Source organism: Tympanuchus pallidicinctus, unplaced genomic scaffold, assembly GCF_026119805.1.
Source record: "Tympanuchus pallidicinctus isolate F22 unplaced genomic scaffold, pur_lepc_1.0 scaffold7, whole genome shotgun sequence".
Classification (NCBI taxonomy): domain Eukaryota; kingdom Metazoa; phylum Chordata; class Aves; order Galliformes; family Phasianidae; genus Tympanuchus; species Tympanuchus pallidicinctus.
The window spans coordinates 22,402,006-22,424,367 of record NW_026294791.1 but is presented as its reverse complement, the minus strand read 5'-3'; the positions used below and the strand labels follow the sequence as shown (position 1 = coordinate 22,424,367).

The 22,362-nt window shown below is 38.1% G+C and overlaps 2 protein-coding genes across 6 annotated transcripts; both read left to right on the top strand.

Moving 5' to 3' along the window:
- Positions 1–320: 320 nt before the first annotated feature.
- On the top strand, positions 321–9,438 carry RGS18 (regulator of G protein signaling 18). 2 transcript variants are annotated; one of them, XM_052666489.1, is made up of 5 exons: positions 321–654; positions 1,339–1,440; positions 4,255–4,319; positions 6,332–6,498; positions 8,745–9,438. In XM_052666489.1, exons 1-5 carry the CDS (start codon positions 536–538, stop codon positions 9,000–9,002), a joined length of 711 nt encoding a protein of 236 aa, XP_052522449.1. In that variant the 5' UTR covers positions 321–535; the 3' UTR covers positions 9,003–9,438. The 2 variants fall into 2 exon arrangements, with proteins under 2 accessions (XP_052522449.1, XP_052522450.1); XM_052666490.1 differs by having other exon boundaries at positions 322–654; positions 4,258–4,319.
- Positions 9,439–9,768: 330 nt separating this feature from the next.
- RGS21 (regulator of G protein signaling 21) lies at positions 9,769–22,131 on the top strand. Of its 4 annotated transcripts, XR_008202358.1 has the most exons (6): positions 9,769–13,144; positions 14,079–14,846; positions 18,037–18,113; positions 18,732–18,898; positions 19,385–19,651; positions 20,394–22,131. XR_008202358.1 is itself a non-coding variant. In XM_052666492.1 (5 exons), the coding sequence occupies exons 2-5, from the start codon at positions 14,836–14,838 to the stop codon at positions 19,586–19,588; spliced, it is 459 nt and encodes a 152-aa protein (XP_052522452.1). In that variant the 5' UTR covers positions 9,769–13,144; positions 14,772–14,835; the 3' UTR covers positions 19,589–22,131. The 4 variants fall into 4 exon arrangements, 3 of the variants coding, with proteins under 3 accessions (XP_052522452.1, XP_052522453.1, XP_052522451.1); XM_052666492.1 differs by having other exon boundaries at positions 14,772–14,846; positions 19,385–22,131; XM_052666493.1 differs by having other exon boundaries at positions 18,052–18,113; positions 19,385–22,131.
- Positions 22,132–22,362: the final 231 nt, after the last annotated feature.

Below are 22,362 nucleotides of genomic sequence, written 5' to 3'. Positions count from 1 at the left end.
GCTAACTGTGTTCAGCATATGGCATCCGAGATTGCAGAAGGCAATTTAAGGTCAGCTGGAAGTTCTTCTAGGAGCTTAGGGGTAACGTTATCCATTTTGTACTACAAAGTGATTCTCACTGAAGTTCATTTTAGAGGAGCTATACGCACTTTTTACACGCTTTTGGGAGAAGATGGTGGCATCTCCTAATTATTCTAGGACGTGGAGTGCCACGAGCACAGAACCAGGAGTCGCTCTGCTAAAAGCTGCGTTTGTCCGTAAGAGCAGCGGCCATTTTGCAAAGTTGCAATCTCACTTCCTTAAATGACGACTGTAAAAGCAGAACTCTACTTAAAGTCCTGCGTGCCTGCAGCTGCACTGACAGCTAAGGTGGCAAACCTCCTCCTTCCCACAACCTGCTCTGGAAACTGTTCTACAGCCAATTGGGGGAACCCAGCCCGAGAACACGCCTTGCTGAATGCACCGCGAATAGAGATGAAACCGCTGTAAGGAACTTAGAGAAGCGTTCTGTAAAATTGGGACACTTTGTTAGAAGATGGAGAACCCACTTCTTTTGTTCCCTCAACTGAACATTTCTGCTTCGAAGGATAAATCCTATTACAAAGTCATGAAATCAACAGTTAAAGAAGAGCCAAATAAAGCAAGCAAGCCCGGGTAAGTTTTAAGGTCATGCTGACAGTTTGAGTGTTGTTTACTCAGAGGATTCTTCCAACATAGCTCGTGGGTGTGAATTTAGGGCGCAGATCTTTCTCGTTTTGACCAGTGTGTGTGAAAATTGGTGAACTGCAAGCCTGGGAATTGTAGACATGAAATATTCATTCATCAAGGAAATAGTTTTTAGGTACAAAAAAAAATAAATAAAATAAGTAAATAAGAAAGGCAGGCTTCACAAAGCTCTGAAAAATGCTTTCTAAACCCTAAGTATGATCTGGAAAATATTCTTTGTAAAGACTGTAAGTGTGAGGAAAGCACTGCTTCCTTTTTTCTTTGCAGAACATTAAAAGTAGAAGATGCTGAACCAACTGTTTCACGTGCTCTTGAACTGTGCTCATGTTCCTAATATGAAATTTCACCCTTCTCCTTCAAAATTCATGGAAAAAGCATTGAAAAAGAAAAGATTCCCACTTCTGTTTGCTAGTGCTTCATATGCAATTCATGTTAATATCTGAAAAAGAAATTCATTAATGTGAATAATATAAACAGGAGAAGTGTTAGAAATACTAGTGTAAGTGAACCTTTGTGGACCTGTTGTGCAGAGGCAGAGACATTAGTCAAAGAAATGCCTGGAAAAAACCTTTTAACAAAGTTGATTTAAAAGCTACTTGAACTCTGTTGTAGAGCAAAGCAGAAGAGAAACAGACTGAGCCTTCTCCTGCAGAAATCGGAATTACACGAAGCTGAACATCTTGGTAAACCGACAAACTTGACAAAAGCATCAAGGTAGGCATTATAAAAGGCAGAGATGATAGGGATTTCTTCTAGGAAGTTTCAATGTGACCCAGAACATTTCCTGTGTATGCGTGTGTGCATTCAGACTTGGCAGAGAGTAATACTTTCAAAATCTGTTTCATTTAAAGTTGGCTATCTAACTCAAGCATACAAATAGTATAGAATTATCTGGCATAGAACAAAAGAACTCACCAGTAGTGTTTTCACACCACTAAGAGCAGATTATAGCCCACATGTGCATATATATGAAAATCTTTACTCATGCCAACAGCATTTTTCTTAGTCCACTTGTTGTCTCTAGCAAGCATTTTCTCAGAAATGGAGGTTAAAAATTACTGTTTAGAAGGAAATCATATAGCTCCTGAGAAAACAGATTTTCCAAAGAATTCTGGATGCATCTCAAATACTGGATATATAGTTCCTTGATAATTGCAGTACTGACAAAACACTGTCTTGTCTCCCAAATTCAAATACTGATGTTTAAACACTGCTGTAATATTGTCCCTATGACACTACTTCCCATAAAGATGTAGAGTGAAATACTATTTTTGTTAAATTCAGTGACAACTTAGTTCTTGACCTCACCAGGACACCAGAATCTCAGAGATACACAAAGAATTACACTGACAGGTCTTGAGTGAAAAGTACTGCAGAAGTACTGCAACTCCAAGGCCTAATAAATTAGTAGCTCCTTTCTGTCCACTGCAGACCACTTCAGAGATTCCTGTCTCATTTTTAAGTCTTGTTAATGTTGTTCAAGCAATTACTGCTTTAGGGGCCAACATCTACTGCTTTGACCAGAATGCTGTCTCATATGTGTAAACAAATATCGTGGCTATCCAAATGATAGCAGTACTCATGATCTGAAAGACTTTCCTCTCCATACTCCCAGGGGAGGATTTCATTGCTTCCCTCAACCTCTCTTCCCCCCTACTCCCCCCAACTTTCTTTGTTGCGCTGCTCTGCTTAATTCAGTGGTTCTACAGTTCACTTGAAAGATCTTGAAGCTATGAACAAAGATAAAGGAGTGTTGCAAACAACCTTTTTCAGTTCCTCAGTTCCAGACACGTAAAACTGTGCTAAGATTGTACCTAAAAGGAGAAAGTACAGGCTCCATGCCACCTGTAGGCAGATGACACCTTTTCAGTGCTCATTCTTATTTAGGTGGCTGAGTACTGCTGGGTATTTCACACCCAGGTTCTGGTTTCTCTTTGTTACAGCAGCACTCCCTGGTATGGCAATGTCTTAGGGATCTGTGAAGCTGCTTCTTTCTGAAAGAAAATGAAGAAATCACACTAGGAGCTTCCAGCAAAGAACTTCTCCAGCATTCTGTGCACTACTGGACTGTGTATGTGCTCTGAAGCTGCCAGGGTTTATCTTTCACCATTACCAAATTCATTTCTGTGGCTGTAGTAACCCATTATTCCCAGATGTACAAGCACACACAGTTCAGAGAACTGCACTCTTTGTACTTCCCATAATTAAAAACTCTGTGAGGGAGTGAGGTCTCGCTTTCCCTGAATCCAGAATTCCCCTGCTTTATTGGCCTACGTTCATTTTTCACATTTCAGTTCTCCATTATTTGTACGCCTTGAGAACTGTTTGTCTCTCCCTAGCTAAGAATTTCATTCCTATAAGCAATGACTTCAGCTAGGAGACACATGACACCTGTAAAAGTATAAAATAAAAATCCTCCTTTTACTTTTTATACAAAACTGAGAGCATTACTGGCTTAAATTCCCTCTCATAGTCATTGGAATTTCCCTTCGTCTAAAATTCATGTGACTGCAGATTATGCCAAAGGAACCCAAGCTATGTAAATCAGGCAGCAGAAAAATGTGAGCCTGGGGCAGGAAAGAGGCATCTTTTCCAAAAGTGTTCAATGCAGAACAAGTTCTTCTGGTTCTCAGCTCCACTATCAACTAACCCTGGACAAGCTGCTTAAATGAGGACATTCCCACTCTCAGAGTGCAATGCTATGTCACCAAATGAAAATGGTTCTAAATGTTAATACTCGTTCTTCAGACTTAGAACTAAGGCATAGTCCTAGCATGGTAAAGTTAATGCCAGCCTTGTGCCAATTCCTGTATGTGTATGTATAGGGATAACCGATACAGCACAAAAACAAAGAAATTTTTATTTGGAAGAATATGAATATTTTTTTCCAACCTGTATATTTCTCTAAGACAGAATATTGGAAATAATTGAGAAATACATCTAACTTGGCACAGATGATGAAGAATATGTGGAGTTTTGTGAATTGAGTGCAGCACCTCAGAATAACGTGACATTTAAACATGTTTGTGGTGAACAAACCAGACTGTAAGTGCTTATACCCTAGAAAACTATCAGCTAAACCATACCACTGCAGCTTCGTCTACAGCCTATTGAACTTCCCGTACTTCATCACAAATAGGCTGTGGTAATGCAGCCTCAGAACCACATCTCTGCAAGAGTATTTTTACTAACTAACCAGGTGACTGACCTGCTTCCCTTGTGAGTTTTGCCATACTGCATCACCTCTATTTCCTCAAAGATTCCTCACAGAAGCACAACATAAACATTAGAAGAAAAAATCTCTTTTATTTTTTAAAGGTAAAAAAAAAAAAAAAGGCAACTCTTCAGAAAGAGTCAAAAAAAGTTTCACTCTACATTTCTGAAGTCTGTAATAGAGCTCCTAAGGCAACAGAATCTTACCACTTTGTGAAATGGCCCAGAGCAATAATAGCAATTGATAGCATATCAAAATAACTTGATGAATGCACAGCATGCACAGCTCCACAAAACCATATTTTGTTTCTTAAGCAGTGTGTCTCCTGAAGAAGCAATGAAATGGGGCGAATCTTTTGACAAACTGCTTTCCCAAAAAGGTTAGTACTCTTTTCTTCTCTTCCTGAAGACTGTGCTGGTGGAAAATTGATGGAAAATTACAAAACGCAGTTGTGCACTTAAATAGATCTGTCAGTTACCTAAATTAGGTACGTTGGGTCATTTATAGCAGCATGTGTTCCTGCTCTGCTCATGTGCTTAGGCTACAGCATGCTGTCATCTACTGAAAGTAGTTGAAAATAACTTCTAAGCTTGGTATTTTATTGGACAAAGTGATAGGAAGTGAAGAGTTTCTGCAGTAACTAGTAAAAGGCAGCCAAAGGTAATTAAATTGTTCTGTAATGAATAAAATGCTTTTCTGCTGTATGAATTCTAATCAGACTCTTGGAAAAATCCATTATAATAGTGGCATGCTCATCAATTATTTAGAACATCATTCACTCACATTAGCAGAAGGCTATCTTATCTTTTCTAGACTACATTTTTCAGTATTGTCAAAAAGAAGAGCTATGTTCAGATGAGCTAACTGCTGTATTACCACAGAAATCCCAAATGGCAATCTTAAAAAATGGCTAGAAATCTGCTGGCAGTCTCATCCATCATTTGGCCTCTGCCAAAAGTATCTCGTTGTTCCTGTCCAGTCTTATTATACAGCTTGTATAATAAAGGCTAATTTTTTTTTGTATTATCATCAGTATTCTTAGTTCATCTTTCATGAAGTGACAGCCTCTTTGTTCTTAAACGTTTTATAGCCATTATTTTTCTATTAGGGATAACTAGCCATGTGTGACATAGAGATAATATTGAAATAAGCTTATAGTAGAGGAGAACTTGAGAGAAAATGCTTCTCAGTTCTAATCCAAGATAGAATAGCAAATTTTTTATCCAAGATAAAAATAGCAAAAAAAAGTCTGAGTTTGCGTGAAAATAATACTGTATCTTTGTATATTGTCTGCAAGTTTCATTCTGAACTTAGTCAACAACTTACTGGCATTGGGACTTTGCTTGAAGACCAGAACTTGAGTGAACTGATCATTCTGGAAACATTGCTCTTAGTGGAATGTATTGATTTTCATATAAAAAGTTTAGCCAAGTCATCCTTTAAATGTTGGTTTAAATGTTCATTGTTACATTGGAGCTAGATTATTTTAGTCTTCTGTTAACTCTGGGAAAATAAGAGATATTTAAATGGACTACAGAAGATCTAAAAAGTTTGGGGATATCAAGTCTCTAGCTTAGGAGCAGCATTTCTGGCCCACATCCTTAGTACTCCCTTTCATACAGATAAATCCATCCAGAGCCACAATCTCAGTGGTTCTAAACTCTTGAGAATCAATGATTGATTCAGCACTGAATATACAAAGTGTACCAAGGCAACAATCATTTGCTTTACAAATAATAAGAGCTATAGGAGGCAACATTTGGCCAAAGAACTGACTCTTCATGATGGCTATGACAAAGATTTATTACATCACTTTCATTTGAATTTTGTTCAAATATTCCTGACTGCAAGACCAAAATCTTAAAAATGAAAACATGTTCAATGGACCTAAGAAAAGAATTTGTCAGCTTTGGTGCAGTTTGTTCCTAAAACAGTAATAGGATCCAAGATGGCCATTATTTGAAATGGCCCATTGCTTACATAGATATCAAATGCACATATGTCATCGTCCTTCCATTCTGGAGGGACACACATATAATCCAGCTGCAGTGGGCAGACATTCTCATTGCATTTGGGTTAACCTAATTCAATCTGATATTTAGCAAATTCCATCACTTCCAGATACATACAGATGATTTGATTGCTTCCATTTATACATTCTTAAGGTCTTGGTAATCAATAATGAGAATTCTGTCATGGGAGTTACAGCATGCACTTATTTTAAAGCCTTTATGCAATTTAAAATAATGATCTGTGATGCAATGTAATTTAAAGGGAGCACAACCCGTTTTGTGACTTTGCTTAGACTGCCTGAAGATATTAACTGTCTGATAAGGATATATATATATATATATATATTCATTTAACACAATTCAATATTCCCTTCTGTAGATGGATTGGATGCCTTCACAAGATTTCTGAAAACGGAGTTCAGTGAGGAGAACATTGAGTTCTGGATAGCTTGTGAGGATTACAAGAAGAGTAAAACTCCAAACGAACTTTTCCCAAAAGCTAAGACCATTTATGAAACATTCATACGGAAAGATGCTCCAAAAGAGGTACAGTAAAAACATTCTTCAGCGTACACAGTGTTTTCCACAACTGCATCTGATGAAATCTGCTTTTAAGAAGTGTGTCCAGAAACAGTAACAACCATTAATTGTGCTGTCACTGACTTAAGGAGACTGTGTCTTACATGTCAAAGCTTTGGAAGGAAGCCTGGAAGTAATTGCTTAGTTTATTCATCTCCAAGCTCCTTACAAAACCCACTGCTTATTGCTCTTCTAAGTATACAACTCTGAGTTTGAATATTAGATCACGGGAATCAAAGATTCCTGTCGGTCTACAAAGCCAGGATATATATGCACATATACATATATATATACACACAGTTAATTTAGTGAAAAATAGCAATGATAAATGTTAATGCTGCCATGAAACATATCAGCTAGCATTTTTGAAGAAGTATTATCTGTCTGTAGTCAATGCTGCTTCCAGAACAACAGAATAATTCTCCCATTCTCTTAAACTATTTGTCAAATGATTACAGACCCAGAAGCTTTTGTTTTAAATAAGCCAAAAGACTGAAAGAGGCTAGAAGAATTTACTAAATTAAACATATTCCTTAAATGATAATGATAATGTTCTAAGCAAAGATTTTTCATGATTAATGTTCTCCATCCTCAAAGCTCTGGCTGAGCGTTCTTGCTATGTTACTGACAGCACACAGATAAAAACAAGTTGCTATGTCAATACTAATTAACACGAAGGGCTTTTTTTATTACTATAGTAGTGCAAAAAGTCTTAATATTTACAATTCTTCATTTTTCTGAAATGCGTTATGAAGGAATCATACTGTAAATGAGCAAAAAGAACACTTTATATTTTTTTTTCTTTTTGCCTACTTGGGAAGGAGATGATGAGCTCTTACTGAAATCAAGCTCAGCCTCCTCAGTAGGTATTCTGGACTTACATTTTCCTCTAATTCTGTCAAGGTTGAACAGGAATATGGCACTTGCCAATTCTCCCTTTCCCTTGTATTTTTTTTTAAACTTGCTAGAAGAGCAGAAGTTAAACTCCAACAGCTACTTCCCTGTAACAAAGGTGAAATAAGTGTAATTCTTATTTTAAGAGAAGGATTACAAAATGATGCAATCTCCACCCGTAATTCTCACAGACTATGTATAACATTCAGATCCACTTTTGACAGAGGCCTGGCTTACTAGTGCCACTTTCAAAACTTACAGTCTTTTTCACTCCTTCTCCTGCAGCATCTCAGTGGGTGGACCTTACTTAAAAAGAAAAACTCATAATTTGGTCTAGTGGTTGGCAGCCATGCTCATGGCAGGGTGTTGGAACTGGATGATCTTTAAGCTCCCTTCCAACCCGAACCATTCTAAGATTCTCTAATTATTTGAGCCGGAACTTATCATTGCTAAATAATCTGTGAGCAATTATGGTAGGACATTGAGCCCTGATATTGTCATGCCTTGAGACTGACAAACAAAAGGGTGAGCAGGAAAAAAGCAGGGGAGGGGACAGAGCATGGAAGTCATACTTTGACCAAGAGTAACCTAATGATGGGGCCCTGGGCAGCCTGATCTAGTATTGGATATGGTGGCTGGTCGTCCTGCCTGCAGCAGAGGAGTTGGAGCTTGGTGATCCTTGAGGTCTCTTCCAACCCAAGCCATTCTATGACTCTGTGATTCTATGATTTCTGTGTGAGATCTTCCCAGGAAGAATGCACCAGTGCATGGAATAAATGATCATTTTGATGTGCTTTCCACATCTCTAAAGCCTCCAGAAACTCACTAAAATTATTTTAATATTTTAATTCTTAGAATTTTTTCACCCTCCTGCCATTAAAACCCCATACAGCATCTAGAAATCTTTAATATACACTACTGCATTCTAAGGAGACAAAGTTCTACTTGTCTCTTAAATGAAAAAGGAAGGAGTTCAGCCTTAGGCTGGTGATGCAAAACTCGGCAGCAGCAACTATTCCAAGATTGCTGATAGTGAGTTACTTTTAATCAGATACTACCAGATCAAAATGTGTTGGTTGTATCTTAACTGATATTTTATCAGTTCTTCAGTGTACCAGTGACACATTTATGTAGACTTTCTGGCAGCCATAACTGAAAAGGAATACTCTAATTCTATGGCATTAATCTTGTGTAATATACAGGATTGAAAGTCCTTTTTATCAGAAAACTCTTTCACCAATATACAATATCTTTGCTACGGACAACGAAAGAATTGTGTTAATGCACGTTAAATAAGTACACTTTTCCTCATTCTCCAGGTGAATTTGGACTTTAAAACCAAAGAAGTTACAAGTCAGAATATTGAGCGGCCCATCATTACCACCTTTGATGCAGCACAAAACACAGTCTACAGGCTGATGGAGCAAGACAGCTATCCACGCTTCCTAAGATCTGATCTTTATTTGAATTTGGTTAAGGGGAGAAATCCTGGTCGTCCCACTCTTAGGAGACGATCACGGTCCTTCACTGTCAATGATTTCCAGGGTGTGCGACCAGACTTTACCATCTGGCAATAGGGAACTCAGCCCTCATGAATTCTAGCCACTGCAAGCAAATTGTACATGTGTTATAAATTACAAATCCTTAGGTGGTGTAAATAAGTGGCAAGCAAAGTTGCATGCATTCATACCAGGTCATAGTTTTGTTGCTAGTGAGTAATCCCATTTACTGTAGACAACCAGGCAACTTATTGCTGAGACGTGTCATGTGAAGCTTTTCTACAGTATTTTTTTGTAACTCAAGCAGGACCTGTTATCATATTAGAAAGAAGAACCTGAGTTTCTGACAAAAATGTTGTCTAAAACGCTATTTGATAACACCCATCATGTATTCTGAGCCTGTATCATAAGACAGTTTTGTCACAGTTTGAATCTGTATAGCTAACCTTTGCACATGATTTTTTTTTTTTTTGTAGTATTTCCTACACTAAGCATGGAATATTTGTAGTACTTACTCATACTGCAGAACACATGGGAACATTAGTTAGGTGAAATGTAAAAATTATATGGATTTTAACTACTGCTACTGCATAATTAAAATTTAGCTATTGCATATTTCAAGAGGATGATAAGAATGCCTATTTAATTTTTATAGAGATATATTATATAGTCTTCTTGTACATCTTTTCTTTATATTTAAACTATGCTGTATAAAATAGCTTTGCTATCAAATTTTTGTATTCTCTCTCTTTTTTTCTTTTTTCTTTCCAACTGAATGAGCAGCAGTCAAGGGCCAAGAATGCCCTTTTAACACAACATGTGTCATTCAACATCTGGTCATGTGGATGCATATGTCTGTCTAGAAGGAAGCATGCTTTTCCCCCATGCTAAGCTAGGTATGAGGCCAGTTAAACAACACAATCAACTGTTGTTCTCAGTATGCAGTTCTGTGTCCTAAAGCTGACTATCCAATACTGCACATAAATGCTCCCTTGTGTGCTCCCCTCCATAAATAGCATCCTCTGAAATCATAGAATGGCCTGGGTTGAAAAGGACCACAATGATCATCTAGTTTCAACCCCCACACTTGTGTGCAGGGTTACCAGCCATTAGATCATTAGGCTGCCCAGAGTCACATCAGCTCTCAAATGCTATACTTGATAGTTCACTTGAGAGATAACAGTGGGTCTGTTACAACACAGGTGCAAAACCTGTATGTTTGCCACCAGATTCTCAACTGGTGATCATGTTACTTCATACCTTCACGGAATCTAATATTTGCTCTTGCCGTGGACGAAATAAATGTAAAAGAATGCATTTACTACTGCTCCAAAACCCAGAGAAATGACAAATACAGTGCTTTGAGTAAGACATTTCCTTCTTAGCAAAAAACCCAAGCAGTTACTCAAAACTGTCTGCAGTGATAAATAGAAGTCAGCAGGCGCCTTTGTTTCCTTTCACAGGAACATGGAAAATGTTGCTTATCGCCAGGGAGGCCTTCCTCACAACCATCATTCTGTAGTACTGACAGTGCTAGTCCCTTGCATGAGTTTTGTAATTACAACAAACAAATAAGCTATTCTTGGTAGCTACTCATGCATGTATGTTTTTCAGAGATAATTATGAACCATGATTTACGGCAGACTGAGGCCATGGGAACTACTATAAGAAGAAAGTAGAGATAAATTCAGAGAAAGGAAGACAAAGGACACAAAGATAAACCAAAAGGACAGAATTATCTGCTTTCTGGAGGAGATTCCTTTTTGTGGCAGAAAAACAAGTGCTGGAAAGATGAACTAAACAGGTTTAGAACAAGTCCGTGACACTTCTCCATGCTTCAGAGAGACAGGATTGATCAGATTGAAGGCTAGCTCTGCAGGGATGTATTTATAGCATGGACAGTGCCAGAAACCATCGCTGGACTTCTCTAGGTTTGGCAGAATCAATGCCACAGTTAAATAAATCCTCTTGTTTTTCTGGCTTGATGTGAATAATACATACGAAGCCTGCTGGGTATATATTTTTATTGGGAATTACATTATGTAGCAGCTTTTTGGATTTGTGTGTGTTGTTCAGTATTCAGTAAGAGCTCTCAAAGTACCTCTTAACAACACTTTAGCCTAAATAAACACTTCACTCTGTTCCTTACATAAGTAAAATCTCCAGCTCCAATGTATGAGGGAAAAAATCTACAGAATTCTGTAGCACAGATGTTTGTTGCCTTTTTATTTTCTTTTACCTAGCTCTGATTAGATGCATTGAATTAACTGATTTATTATCTGCTGTTGTTAGCTTGAGGGACATCAAAATACACATCTTCACATCTTTTCTTTGGCTTTTGGGATTTGATATTGTGCAAATGACAACTTAATTAATATTTGTTCTGACAAGAAACAAGAGGACTGAGTTCTAACATAATGAATCTCAAAGGAAAAGAAAGGTTTCCTTCTACCGCAACTGGAGGCAATTGATAATGTGGCTCTTAGAAGCTGTGGTGTATAGAGGCAAGTAAGTGACTCACAAATGGCAGGTTATTTTTTCTCTCCTTTCTTTTTGTCCCCAGCTGCTCAGCTGCCTTAATTAACTTTGAATACAGTTCCCTCTCCCTTCCAAATTATTTTCCATGCATAACGTTGAAAGGCTCCAACTGAAAAAAAAAAAAAAAAGCATAAAATCATCTTCTCTTCAGTGCTTTATATGCTCATGCATGAACACCTTGCTCAGATACCTGTGTTAGACCCCCCTCTGTTTTTTTTTGATTACAGTCAAAAGTCTCAATCAAATGACCGTTTAGCTCCTGTGTGGCTGTATGCCAAAGATATAAATATCAGTCCTCTACCCAACATCCAGCTTGCCTCCATTTCTTCTTTTCTCCTGCTGTCTTGTTGCCATCTTCCTTTTTCTTTTTCTTTTTCTTTTTTTTTTTTTTTTTTTAACACCGGCCAGTGAGAACTGAGCCGTGAAAGCTGCCTGTTTTTACTTTAAAGCTTTTATCCCTACTTTCCTAAACAACATGTGTTGGCGTAAACATCTCAGATGTCAACTCACAAGAGGAGTTATTATGAATCAGACTTTGGCTTCATTAGAAAACTTAGTTAAAATTAAGTAGCGTGAAGAACAACCCTGTGAAAGTCAATACCTTGTTTTCAAGCGGAACAGAAGGTTAAGCTGAAACCGAACGTAACTACAATTCCTAAGCAGCTGTTTCTTCAGTGTGCTATTTTCTTGTATTTTAGAAACTTGCTTCTTCACAATCAAGGACAGTGGTATATTGGTTTTCCCTTTGATCCATTACTCATCCCATCTTGGTTTGGGACACACCACCAGCAAGGCAAGACACAGAAGACAACTGATATAGGGAATTATGGCTCAGGAGCTCTCTATGACATCATGCCTACTTTTTATATATTATTGTGTTGGTACAATTTATATCCATCTCCAAGTGCAAGATTCTGATACTGCCCTTTAAGTATGCACCATACAGGCTTCTTGTGCAAATAGGAACTTTTGTTAATCTGCTGCTATAAAAATTGTAGTTTGTTCATCCAGGACAAGATCTGGGACAAACAATCTGCTGAGTAGTACTAACTTAAACTCTTCAAGTTTGCATAGTTTTGTTCTGAGAATTGCTTCCAATTCCCCTTTAGTCAACATTTGTGTTTGTTTAGCACTTAGAAATCATGTACATAAGGAGCACAACATGATGAAAAACATTTTGACAGATTGTTCTGGAAATCAAATCTTTCACCTGAAGGGACACATTGATTGGGTGGAAAATAACAGCTAATTTCTTTATGCAAAATAGCTCTGTGGCATACTGAAGATACACAAAGTTATTCACATGGAAAAAAAATAAATAAATGTGTTTGTAAGCTGTCCACACTGTATTACTGGAAGGTGGAAGATGCAGATTTACATAGTGCTGTGACTAAAATGGATTTGCATCTGCTATGACAGGTGGTTACGTTTCACTAGGATGCCAGCAGTGCCTAGGTCATCTTCCAACTTAAGAAAGGTGGTAAATCTACTTGTATTGCTTGGATCAAGAGAACCTTCATTTTCCTCCTGAGGTTATGCTATATGGAGTAATATCCAACTAGCCTGGCTGTGGAATGGATTCAACGAAGGCCAAGTGCTGAAGGGCATTAAGATATTGAACCTGACAGCAACACTCTAAAACTTTTGTGGGAGAGTGTGACATTTGCTCACATTGCACTAAGGTGAGTACAAGGCAACTCTTTTAGGAAATATAAAAAATGCAAGGGATTTCTTAGGTTAATACATCAATATGCAAGCTGAAGAGTTGCTAAATACTGGTATCTAGCTCAGGTGTGGTTAAGCAGAACACTAAATGATAAGCTTAATTGCTCCAATCAGCCAATACCTTTCCATAAAGGATGTTGGTCCTTATCAAGCAATAGGGGTGAAGGATGAAATGTGCAACCAACAGCTCCACATTCCCTTTCCTACAGTTCTAGCTCTGTTACCATCCGCCAAAGGCAGTGCACTCGTAAATCCATTGCAGGTCAATAGAGAGCTTGTTTGTTTGATGTAGTGTATTATGAATAACCAAAACATTTGCACAAGTAGCTGATGGATGTGTTGTAATACCGAGACAGTTTTTCTCCTTATGAAATTTCAGTAAAATATTGGTCTTGTCTGGCACTATTTTATAGTTCATGGTATATATTCTGTGGAAATTAGACCAAATAACTAGTGGCAGAGAATAAAGATGGTAGTTCTTATTTCTGTCATTCCATTATTACTTTTAGAAGCAAGTGGATTCAAAGATAAGAAATGTGCAAAAAAAAAAACACCCAATAGCTTCATTTTGCTGCCAGAAATCTTGCTCAGTATTAAGAAATTAGGGCTCGAAGGGGTACCTTGGGTCGTTGTTCCTAGTTTCCTATCATCAAAGGCGACAATGTAAAATAATCTCTTTCATGAATGTATCAGACTCTATATTTGAAGTACAGAGAAGTAGAGAGGACAAAAACCCCACTGGGGAAAATTATCAGTGGTACTTTCTGAAGCCTTCTGTTTTCCCAATGAAACTTTTTTACTGTTTATATCCATTTGTTCTTTTACCAACATTCATCTTATTCTTAAGCTAATATATATATATATATATATATATATATTTCTCTATTAAAGGAGAATAAAGGAAGCTGGGTAAGGGCAGAAAAGGATTAGGCTGCACCACAAGGAGAGAGGCCTGAAAGTAAAAGCCTCCTGGTTCAGGAGAGCAAGGGAGCAAGGAATATACTGAGAAAGAAAAGTGTCGAGAAGAAAAGAATAAACAAAGAGATATCACAGCAAAAGGAAAAATTATATGAGGACGTTTCTGGGACGGAGTGATGCTCTTCGAAGAGATCACACCAAATGAAGTATCAGTAAGAGCAGAAGAAATTGCTGCTTTACAGTTTTCAGATACCACACGACCCCATTGTTTGTAGCAGCATCAGTGTAAGAAGACTTGTTTGAATAAATGAGAGACAAACACTTCAAGGGCTTAGACCTTCGAGATGTATAAGGTAATGGATAAGTCACAGGTGTGCTTAGAGCAGATACAATAGTAAGAGCAAAGAAATACAATGAAGAATTTTCTAGCTAGGTGCACTGAACCTATTTTGCATCCTGCTGTTCCACAGTCAGTAAGATGATTTCTCTAATAAGATGTTGTTCAGAGCATAACTGTAAGATAGCATGGCCACTGCTGAAAAATAAGCCATAGTTCTGAAAGAGAAAATTGTAAAGGAGGTATTAAAAGCAGTCTGTCAGCTTGCACTGTACTTTGTGGGGATGCACGTGCTAATTGTATTGTTCCTGCTATCATATCACCTTCAGCTTGAAGATCAGTCAGGAAAAGAAATTCTGCCCTACCCGTGACAGTCAGACAGTGGAACAAAAAATGCCAGTGAAGTGAGTTGTTTTTTATGGCTATTTTAATCTTAGGCTCTTTATGAGATGGTCAACTTTTAAATGATCTGGACACTTTTTGTTTTCCTTCCCCCTTACACTCTACAATGATGATTTTGGTTCCTTGTTGTCACTTCTGCTTGCCATTCCCATCCAAATCCAATGAAATCAGTGAAATCATTCTCTGACTAATAAATGTTAAATCAAATAGTATTACTGATGAGGAAAAGAAGCAGAATTATGTTTATACTGTCTTATCTTTGCTTTTTGTTCTGCTGAAGCACCCAAAATTTGTTATATTTAATTAGAGTTTATTACTGTCACTGAAAGAAATTCTCTGCTGATTAACTGCATTAGCACACAACATCTCACAGAGCACTGCATGATGCTACGTTTAGCTTTCATTTCTGTTTTTCAATCCAGACTGAATGTATTTGCTCTCCAGTTTCCCTCCTGTATGCATGCATACATATTTATAAATACATATATCATTTTCTTCTACTTATTTAAATATCATTTTGTGCAGTTGGAGAGAAGTAAACCAACAGCTCCAAAAGCACTTGCTTTTAAAAATGTCAATGCAGAAACCAACTGTAATAATTATAAATATAACTGCAGTTACAGTACATGGTAGCACCATAATAGGATCATACAATCACAGAATAGTTCGAGTTGAAGGGGACCCTTAAAGTCCATCTGGTCTCACTCCCTGCAGTGAGCAGGGACACCCACAGCTCCATCAGTGCTCTGAGCCTATTCAGCCTGACCTTGGCTATCTGCAGGGATGGGGCACCCACACCTCTCTGGGCAGCCTGTGCCATGCCTCACTGCCCTTAGTGTAAAAAAGCATTTTTCTTACTTATAATCACATAAGCTCTTGACAAATATACATAGAAAATAGCACTAGTGGTACATGGGATCCTTTTCCACTCTGTTGTTCACATATCCCAGCTTCTCACCCATCATGACCACAGACACTGCCAATGGCTTGTGACGCTCTGCCAGCCCAACAGCGCCCTCCATTACCTCTGGTTCTTCCTGCCTGCCCTTACACACAGAATGCTCAGCCTCCACAACAATTAATTTGTGAGGTTTCTTGAGGAACAGAGGCTAGTCAGAAAATATGATTTATGTGTCTGTAAGAAATTCCATGATTTGTTTTGACTGCACTGAAACAAAACACTTCCAAACTGTTCAGTTCCTCCTTACTACCAAATGAGAGGGAAGAGGCATACAAATATTTCCAGAGCTGCCAGAAAGTCAAGTGATGATTACATTCACCTGGAATGTAAATTCAGTTTCAAATCCCTATGCCATTGTAAACTGTGTAAGATAAATAATCACAGGGTGGGAAACATGGTTTCCTGTCGAGGTCTTTGTATAAAATATAACAGTTTCAATACAAGCAACATGAGGCAGGGATCTGTTGGATACCTTTCCAGGTATTGTAGTGTTCATATCCTCTTTTCACTGTATAGAAAAACTGCATCTAAAATTTGGAGGGGAGGGAGTAATCAATGACTTACTCACTTAGTCTGCTCTGGCCTTGCCCTTTGAACTATTTGTTTTATTTCGAGTTCTTTGTTCAGTGCAAAATGTCAGCAAAGCCTATTCTTCATTCCCACTGAACTTTTTAAAAAATTGTATTTTAAATGTGCATTAATTTCACTAGAATTCAAAGGATGTTTGAAAAAACCCACTCAGTCTATTTGCAGTAGATTACAGGATACTGGCTTAAGTAAATCCTTTATCTTTCACTACATGTCTTTAGAATCATAGAATCATAGAATCACCAAGGTTGGAAAATACCTAAAAGATCATCCAGTCCAACCGTTCACCTATTCCCAATAGCTCCCACTAAACCATGTCCCTCAACACAACATCCAGCCTTTCCTTGAACACCCCCAGGCTCGGTGACTCCACCGCCTCCCTGGGCAGTCCATTCCAGTGCCTGACCACCCTTTCTGAAAAGTAATACTTCCTCATGTACAGCCTGAATCTCCCCTGCTGTAGCTTGAAGCCATTCCCCCTGGTCCTATCACTAATGACACGAGAGAAGAGGCCGACCCCCAGCTCACTACAGCCTCCCTTCAGGAAGTTATAGAGAGCAATAAGGTCTCCCTTGAGCCTCCTCTTCTCCAGGCTGAACATTCCCAGCTCCTTCAGCCTCTCCTCCTATGGCCTGTGTTCCAGACCCCTCACCAGCTTTGTTGCCCTCCTTTGAACACGTTCCAGGGCCTAGAGGTAACATGAAAAACTGATTGACTCTTGAAATGACCTGCCTGCAAGATTTGCTAGAGGATATCTTTCAGATTTTATGTATTTTTTAGTTTTTCCTCAACAAAAAATTATTTCAAAAAAATTTCCAGTTGCATACTATTGAACTGAGGTTTAGTGAAGAAATGTACTCCTTAACAAATAGAATATGACCAATGTCACCAATCTGAGACAAGAATATGACCAAAGTCAGATTTATTCTTCCTTATTGCTAAATGGTAGTTATGAGACTAACGTTCATTTGGAGATGCCTGATATTGAGAAAACTAAATAGGAAAATAGCATAGGAAAGCAGGTAGGCACACAGTGATTCCATCAGAAGTTGTGTGCTAAGAGGCACATCTCTGCACAGTGCTTCATTTTTATGAAACTGTTTTCTTCCAAACAAAAACTGTAAGCAGTAACAATAATGCTGGTCAAGGGAGCTTTTTTCTCTGCTGGAGGTTTAAATTAAAAGCTCATAAAGTGTTAATTTCAATCAAAGCCAAGTTTAATAGAACTGAAAGTTTTTACTTTGACCCTTATTTACATGTATTCAAACTTCTATATTGCTGAGAAATTGCAGAAAAAAGCCCATAACGTTACCAGTGTTAGCATGATAACTGTGTAGATAATTCTACTCATTCCAAGAAGTAAGTGTCATATTGATGGTTAATCCATTTGAACTTGAGAAGGAATTCAGTACTTTAGAACGTTAATATCCCTCCTATGTTTTTACTGTAGTTCAATCAATTGCAAACATTATTAATGTTGTTTCATGGATGAATTTTGCAGTGTCAAATAACATTCTGTTTTATGAGACTGGGTCCTCTATGCCCCCACCCCAAAAAGTGCTCCTTCTGTGGGATATCCAAATGATAAAGTAGCTACCATGGCCTGCACAGGCAAAAGATCATGATGCTATTTTCAAGGATAGATGTTGTTTCCATAGGTCAAACACAGAAGAAACACTGGCTTGGTCTGACTCTGTGGATACACTACTTGCTAATAAAGGTAAGAGTAGATGAAAAGTGTTAAAAATAACAAAACCATGTCAAATCAACTCACAGACATTGCCATCAGGTTTGCACACTGCTGTCTGCCCACCTAACCATGTACTCTGAGCCACAGTACTGCTGGTGGCATGTAAGCCTTGCTCGACTTGAAACTCATTACCTGAAAAGCAGCATAGAAGCTATCTAGCCAGGCTCTCAACTCTGAGAGCAGCACACTGCCACAGCACAAATTAATGTTCAGCACGCTGCTTAGAGTGGGGTCAGCCTCACATCCCTGATTGTCTAGTTGCTCCAAATCCTCTTATAGACCACCATGATCCTGATTTCTTTTTGAATAAGAATCATTGGAGAGACTGGCTCACACAAAGCAGGTTTTGGGATCCTTCCTCTGTGAATAACTGGCAGAACTCCCTTCATCACCTTACCACTGCTGTTGTTTCATGCCCTACTTATTTTCCCCAAAACAGCCTCCTGGGGCTAGCTGCTGGCTGGTGGGAAAAACAATTTCAGAAACATAAGTGACAATATATATCCTGCAAATAAATGCACACATTATAGAATCTATATTGATTTTTCAGCTTCCTTCTACCCCTCAGTCTCATGCATTTTTCTCCAGATGGCCTGGCAGCTTTCAGGAAGTTTTTGAAGTCAGAATTCAGCGAGGAGAATGTAGAGTTCTGGCTGGCTTGTGAAGATTTCAAAAAAACCAAGTCTTCCACCAAGATCGCAGCCAAAGCCCAAAAGATTTACGCTGACTTCATTGAAGCTGATGCTCCAAAGGAGGTAAAGATTTTTTTGCATGTACTTTGGGTACGACTGAGGATGGGAATCAAGTGGAAAGTTCAAATCCAAAACTCCTACAATGACGGAAAACTCATTTCAACTTGGCTGCCCTTCCCCGTTATGTCAGCAATTTACCAGGTGGAGAACTTTGTGTGAAACAGAGCCTGATTTGCTCTAATCCCTAATTTGCCTTTGGTGATCTGTACTTCATAGGATTTGGTCTGGCAGAAAGATGAAATAATCAAAATCAAGTTTGCACTTCTTTCCCCTCTCCCCCCCCGCAGCGATGCCAATTGTCTAAGAACCAAATAAATGGTATTAAAAAAATGGTATGCTAGAAAAAAAAAAAGGGATGACCTCTCTGCCAATTGGCATCAGCCTGGGTATGTGGGAGGAAATTCAGAAGCTGATTGTGTCCTGTACACAAACAGACCTCAGCATTCCAATCAAACTGACACTGATTTTGTTCCTCCTTCCTTCCTACAGATTAATATTGACTTTCATACAAGAAATCACATCTCTCAGAACATCTCAGAACCCACCCTCAGTTGTTTTGATGATGCCCAGAGGCTAATCTATAGTCTCATGGCAAAAGACTCTTTTCCCAGGTTTCTAAGGTCAAAAGAGTATAAGGAACTAGCAAAGAAGCAAGACAACAGAAATGACAAAAGGTGGCTCCCATTTTTGTGAGAAGGTAAAAGCTAGAGGCCTGAGTAGTTATGAATTTGTAGGTGCCTCCTGTTACAACTCAGGGTAGGTAATATTTTATTAAAGTGATTGTACAAAACAGAACTCTTAACTGGCTTGTTTTTAATGTATGTGTCGTTGCTTCTGCTAAAGTTGGTGGAGAAGTATTCTAGAAACAGAATGGAATACACTATGACAGTTGAGTTTTTTTAGTAAAAATCTTGCAATTAATATTTTTTTCCAGTAGTTTCTTCATTTGTTGCAGTGATTTTGCATTTTATAAGTGAAATGTTCTGTGGTCTACCATCAGTTTTTTGTTAGAAGTATGGACTCAATAAATTCCTTTCATGGGACTTGAATACACTTATTCCCTTTCATCTACTTATTTGTAAAGAAAAAAAAAATTAAAAACCTCTTTTAAACATGTTCTACACCACTTAAAATAGAAGAAGAAACGTGGTAGATGCCATACTGTGAATGACAATGAATTAAGGACATCACTTAATAAAAAGCTGCTTTCTAACAAATGTTCCTAGCATTCAGAGCAAAGGGATGTTTCATAATACATGCTCTTTAACACAACTCTCCATTTTCCTTTGTATTTATCTCACTTAGTTTTTTTCACTAAAACATCTCACTTGCTAACTGACTATTTGGGGGAAAAAAAACAGAGCAATCTTCTCTTCATACATTTTCTAGTAATGATTAATTTAGTTTTCTTCTCTGAATGCACAAGTTGTAATGTATGCTTACACTCATGACGAAGTAATGTTAATAATGACTCCTTTTTTTTCCTAATTAAATACAGAACCATAGAATCATAGAATCATTGCGGTTGGAAAAGACCTCTAAGATCATCCAGTCCAACCATCCACCTACCACCAACATTGCCCACTGACCACGTCCCTCAGTGCCACATCTCCATGATTCTTGAACACCTCCAGGGACAGTGACTCCATCAGCTCCCTGGGCAGCCTGTTTCGATGCCTCACTGCTCTTTTGGAGAAGTTTCTGCTAGTACCCAGCCTAAAAAGCACTGAACAGTTTTAGTGGAGTAACCATATTAATTAGAATTTGTCATCGTGTCACAAGAAATGAGAGGATTTTTGGGTGTCTCCAGTTGCACACTGTGATCTTCATTGCTCCTCAAAGATTTATAGCGTATTTTTAGCTGCAGAATGAGCTGTAATATATTCCTGAAGAAAAATATATTCTAACCCACATGGAGAAGGAGGAATATTCACAATCAAAAATAATTCTAAATACAAGAGGTAACAGTAAGATTAATCAAGCAAAAAAAACCCCTAGTAACTTTCATTTTATATTAACTTGATCCTTTTGCTGTTCTCCGATACCCATAGCCTGTTCTATCACCTACTTTTTCTTCTGGCTTTCTGCATTTCTTTTTCATTTCTTTCTTCCTCAGCACTAGCGGTTAGCAGAGAAATGAACATGAGAGGCGAGGCTGAGCTACAAGGAGGATGTGGTTTTGTTCTGCAGTCCCGCAGCTACCATTCATTTTGCAATGAAACTTCAGTGGAAAATCACAACTTCCGCCTGGGCGCCGTCTCGGAATCCTTTCAGCACTGGGGAATTTCTGCTGATTGAAGTCACGGTGAGGACAGCAATCAGGACTGCTGAAATTACATAATTTACTCAAATATATAGCAAGCCATTTTTCCCTCTTACAAATCCAAGTCTCGTTTTCAGAAGAGGTGAGGTCAAGTCGCCTTTCTCAGTGGGCCAAGAAGGAAGCCCAAAAAATCTGCTGCACCAATGGTTGTGATCTAAGGAAAAGAGTGCCTTGAAATAGCCTGTTCTAGTGTTAGATATGGAGGTTGGCAGCCCTGCCTGAGGAAGGGGTTTTGGAGCTTGATGATCCTTGAGGTCTTTTCCAACCCAAGCCATCCTATGATTCAGTGATTCTATGTGTGATAATGAAATCGCAGATGCCTGACAGTGCTCTTTTTCGAATTCCACATTCCTGACTTTATCACAAAGAAAACCAGAGAGCAGTAGAGCAGGAGGCTGTCAGGGATCTCTTAATTCCTGGCCGAAAACATAAAAAAAAAGTCCATCTTCATAAAAATAATCCCTTATACTTTTTCTGGTAACTCTATAAAGAAATAGTGGGAAACCCTCAGTGGAAATACATACGTTTGCACAGATGAACATAGACTATATCCAGAGAGGTGGGTATCTGACTAATTCTCTGATCACCAGTCTAATTATCATTAGAAAAAATAAACCGTTCTTAGCATATTATTTTAATAATTCTGTAATAAAGTATCATGGAGGATTTTAATGCTATTTCAATTAATTTAGGATGCTTAAACAGAAATGTACAGTAATTACACTTTTAGGGGTTATCAACAACTCAAGTATAATAGAGCATACTAAGTTTTCCATAGTCTTCGAATTAAAACTACATCAACAAAGTAAATTAAAAAAATTGTTGAGCAGACCTTTCAAATCTTTATAAATTTATCTTTTTTTTCTCCTGTTTAAATCTGAGAAAGCACTTGGCATGATTGCTTTAAATACATATACATAATCACTTGAAATTTGTATATGATAATTTGATGTGCATTCACAATTTTTCAAATAATTAAAGCATCTTACTACATCCAGCAGTGTTTTGGAGTTGAGCAGTCGGATTTTTGAATAGTTATATAATACAAAATATGCATTATTAAAGATCCATTTCACAAAGCATATGAAAATGTCTAGATGTGAAAGATGGGACCCAGTCATCTTTATTCTTGTTCATTCCCTAC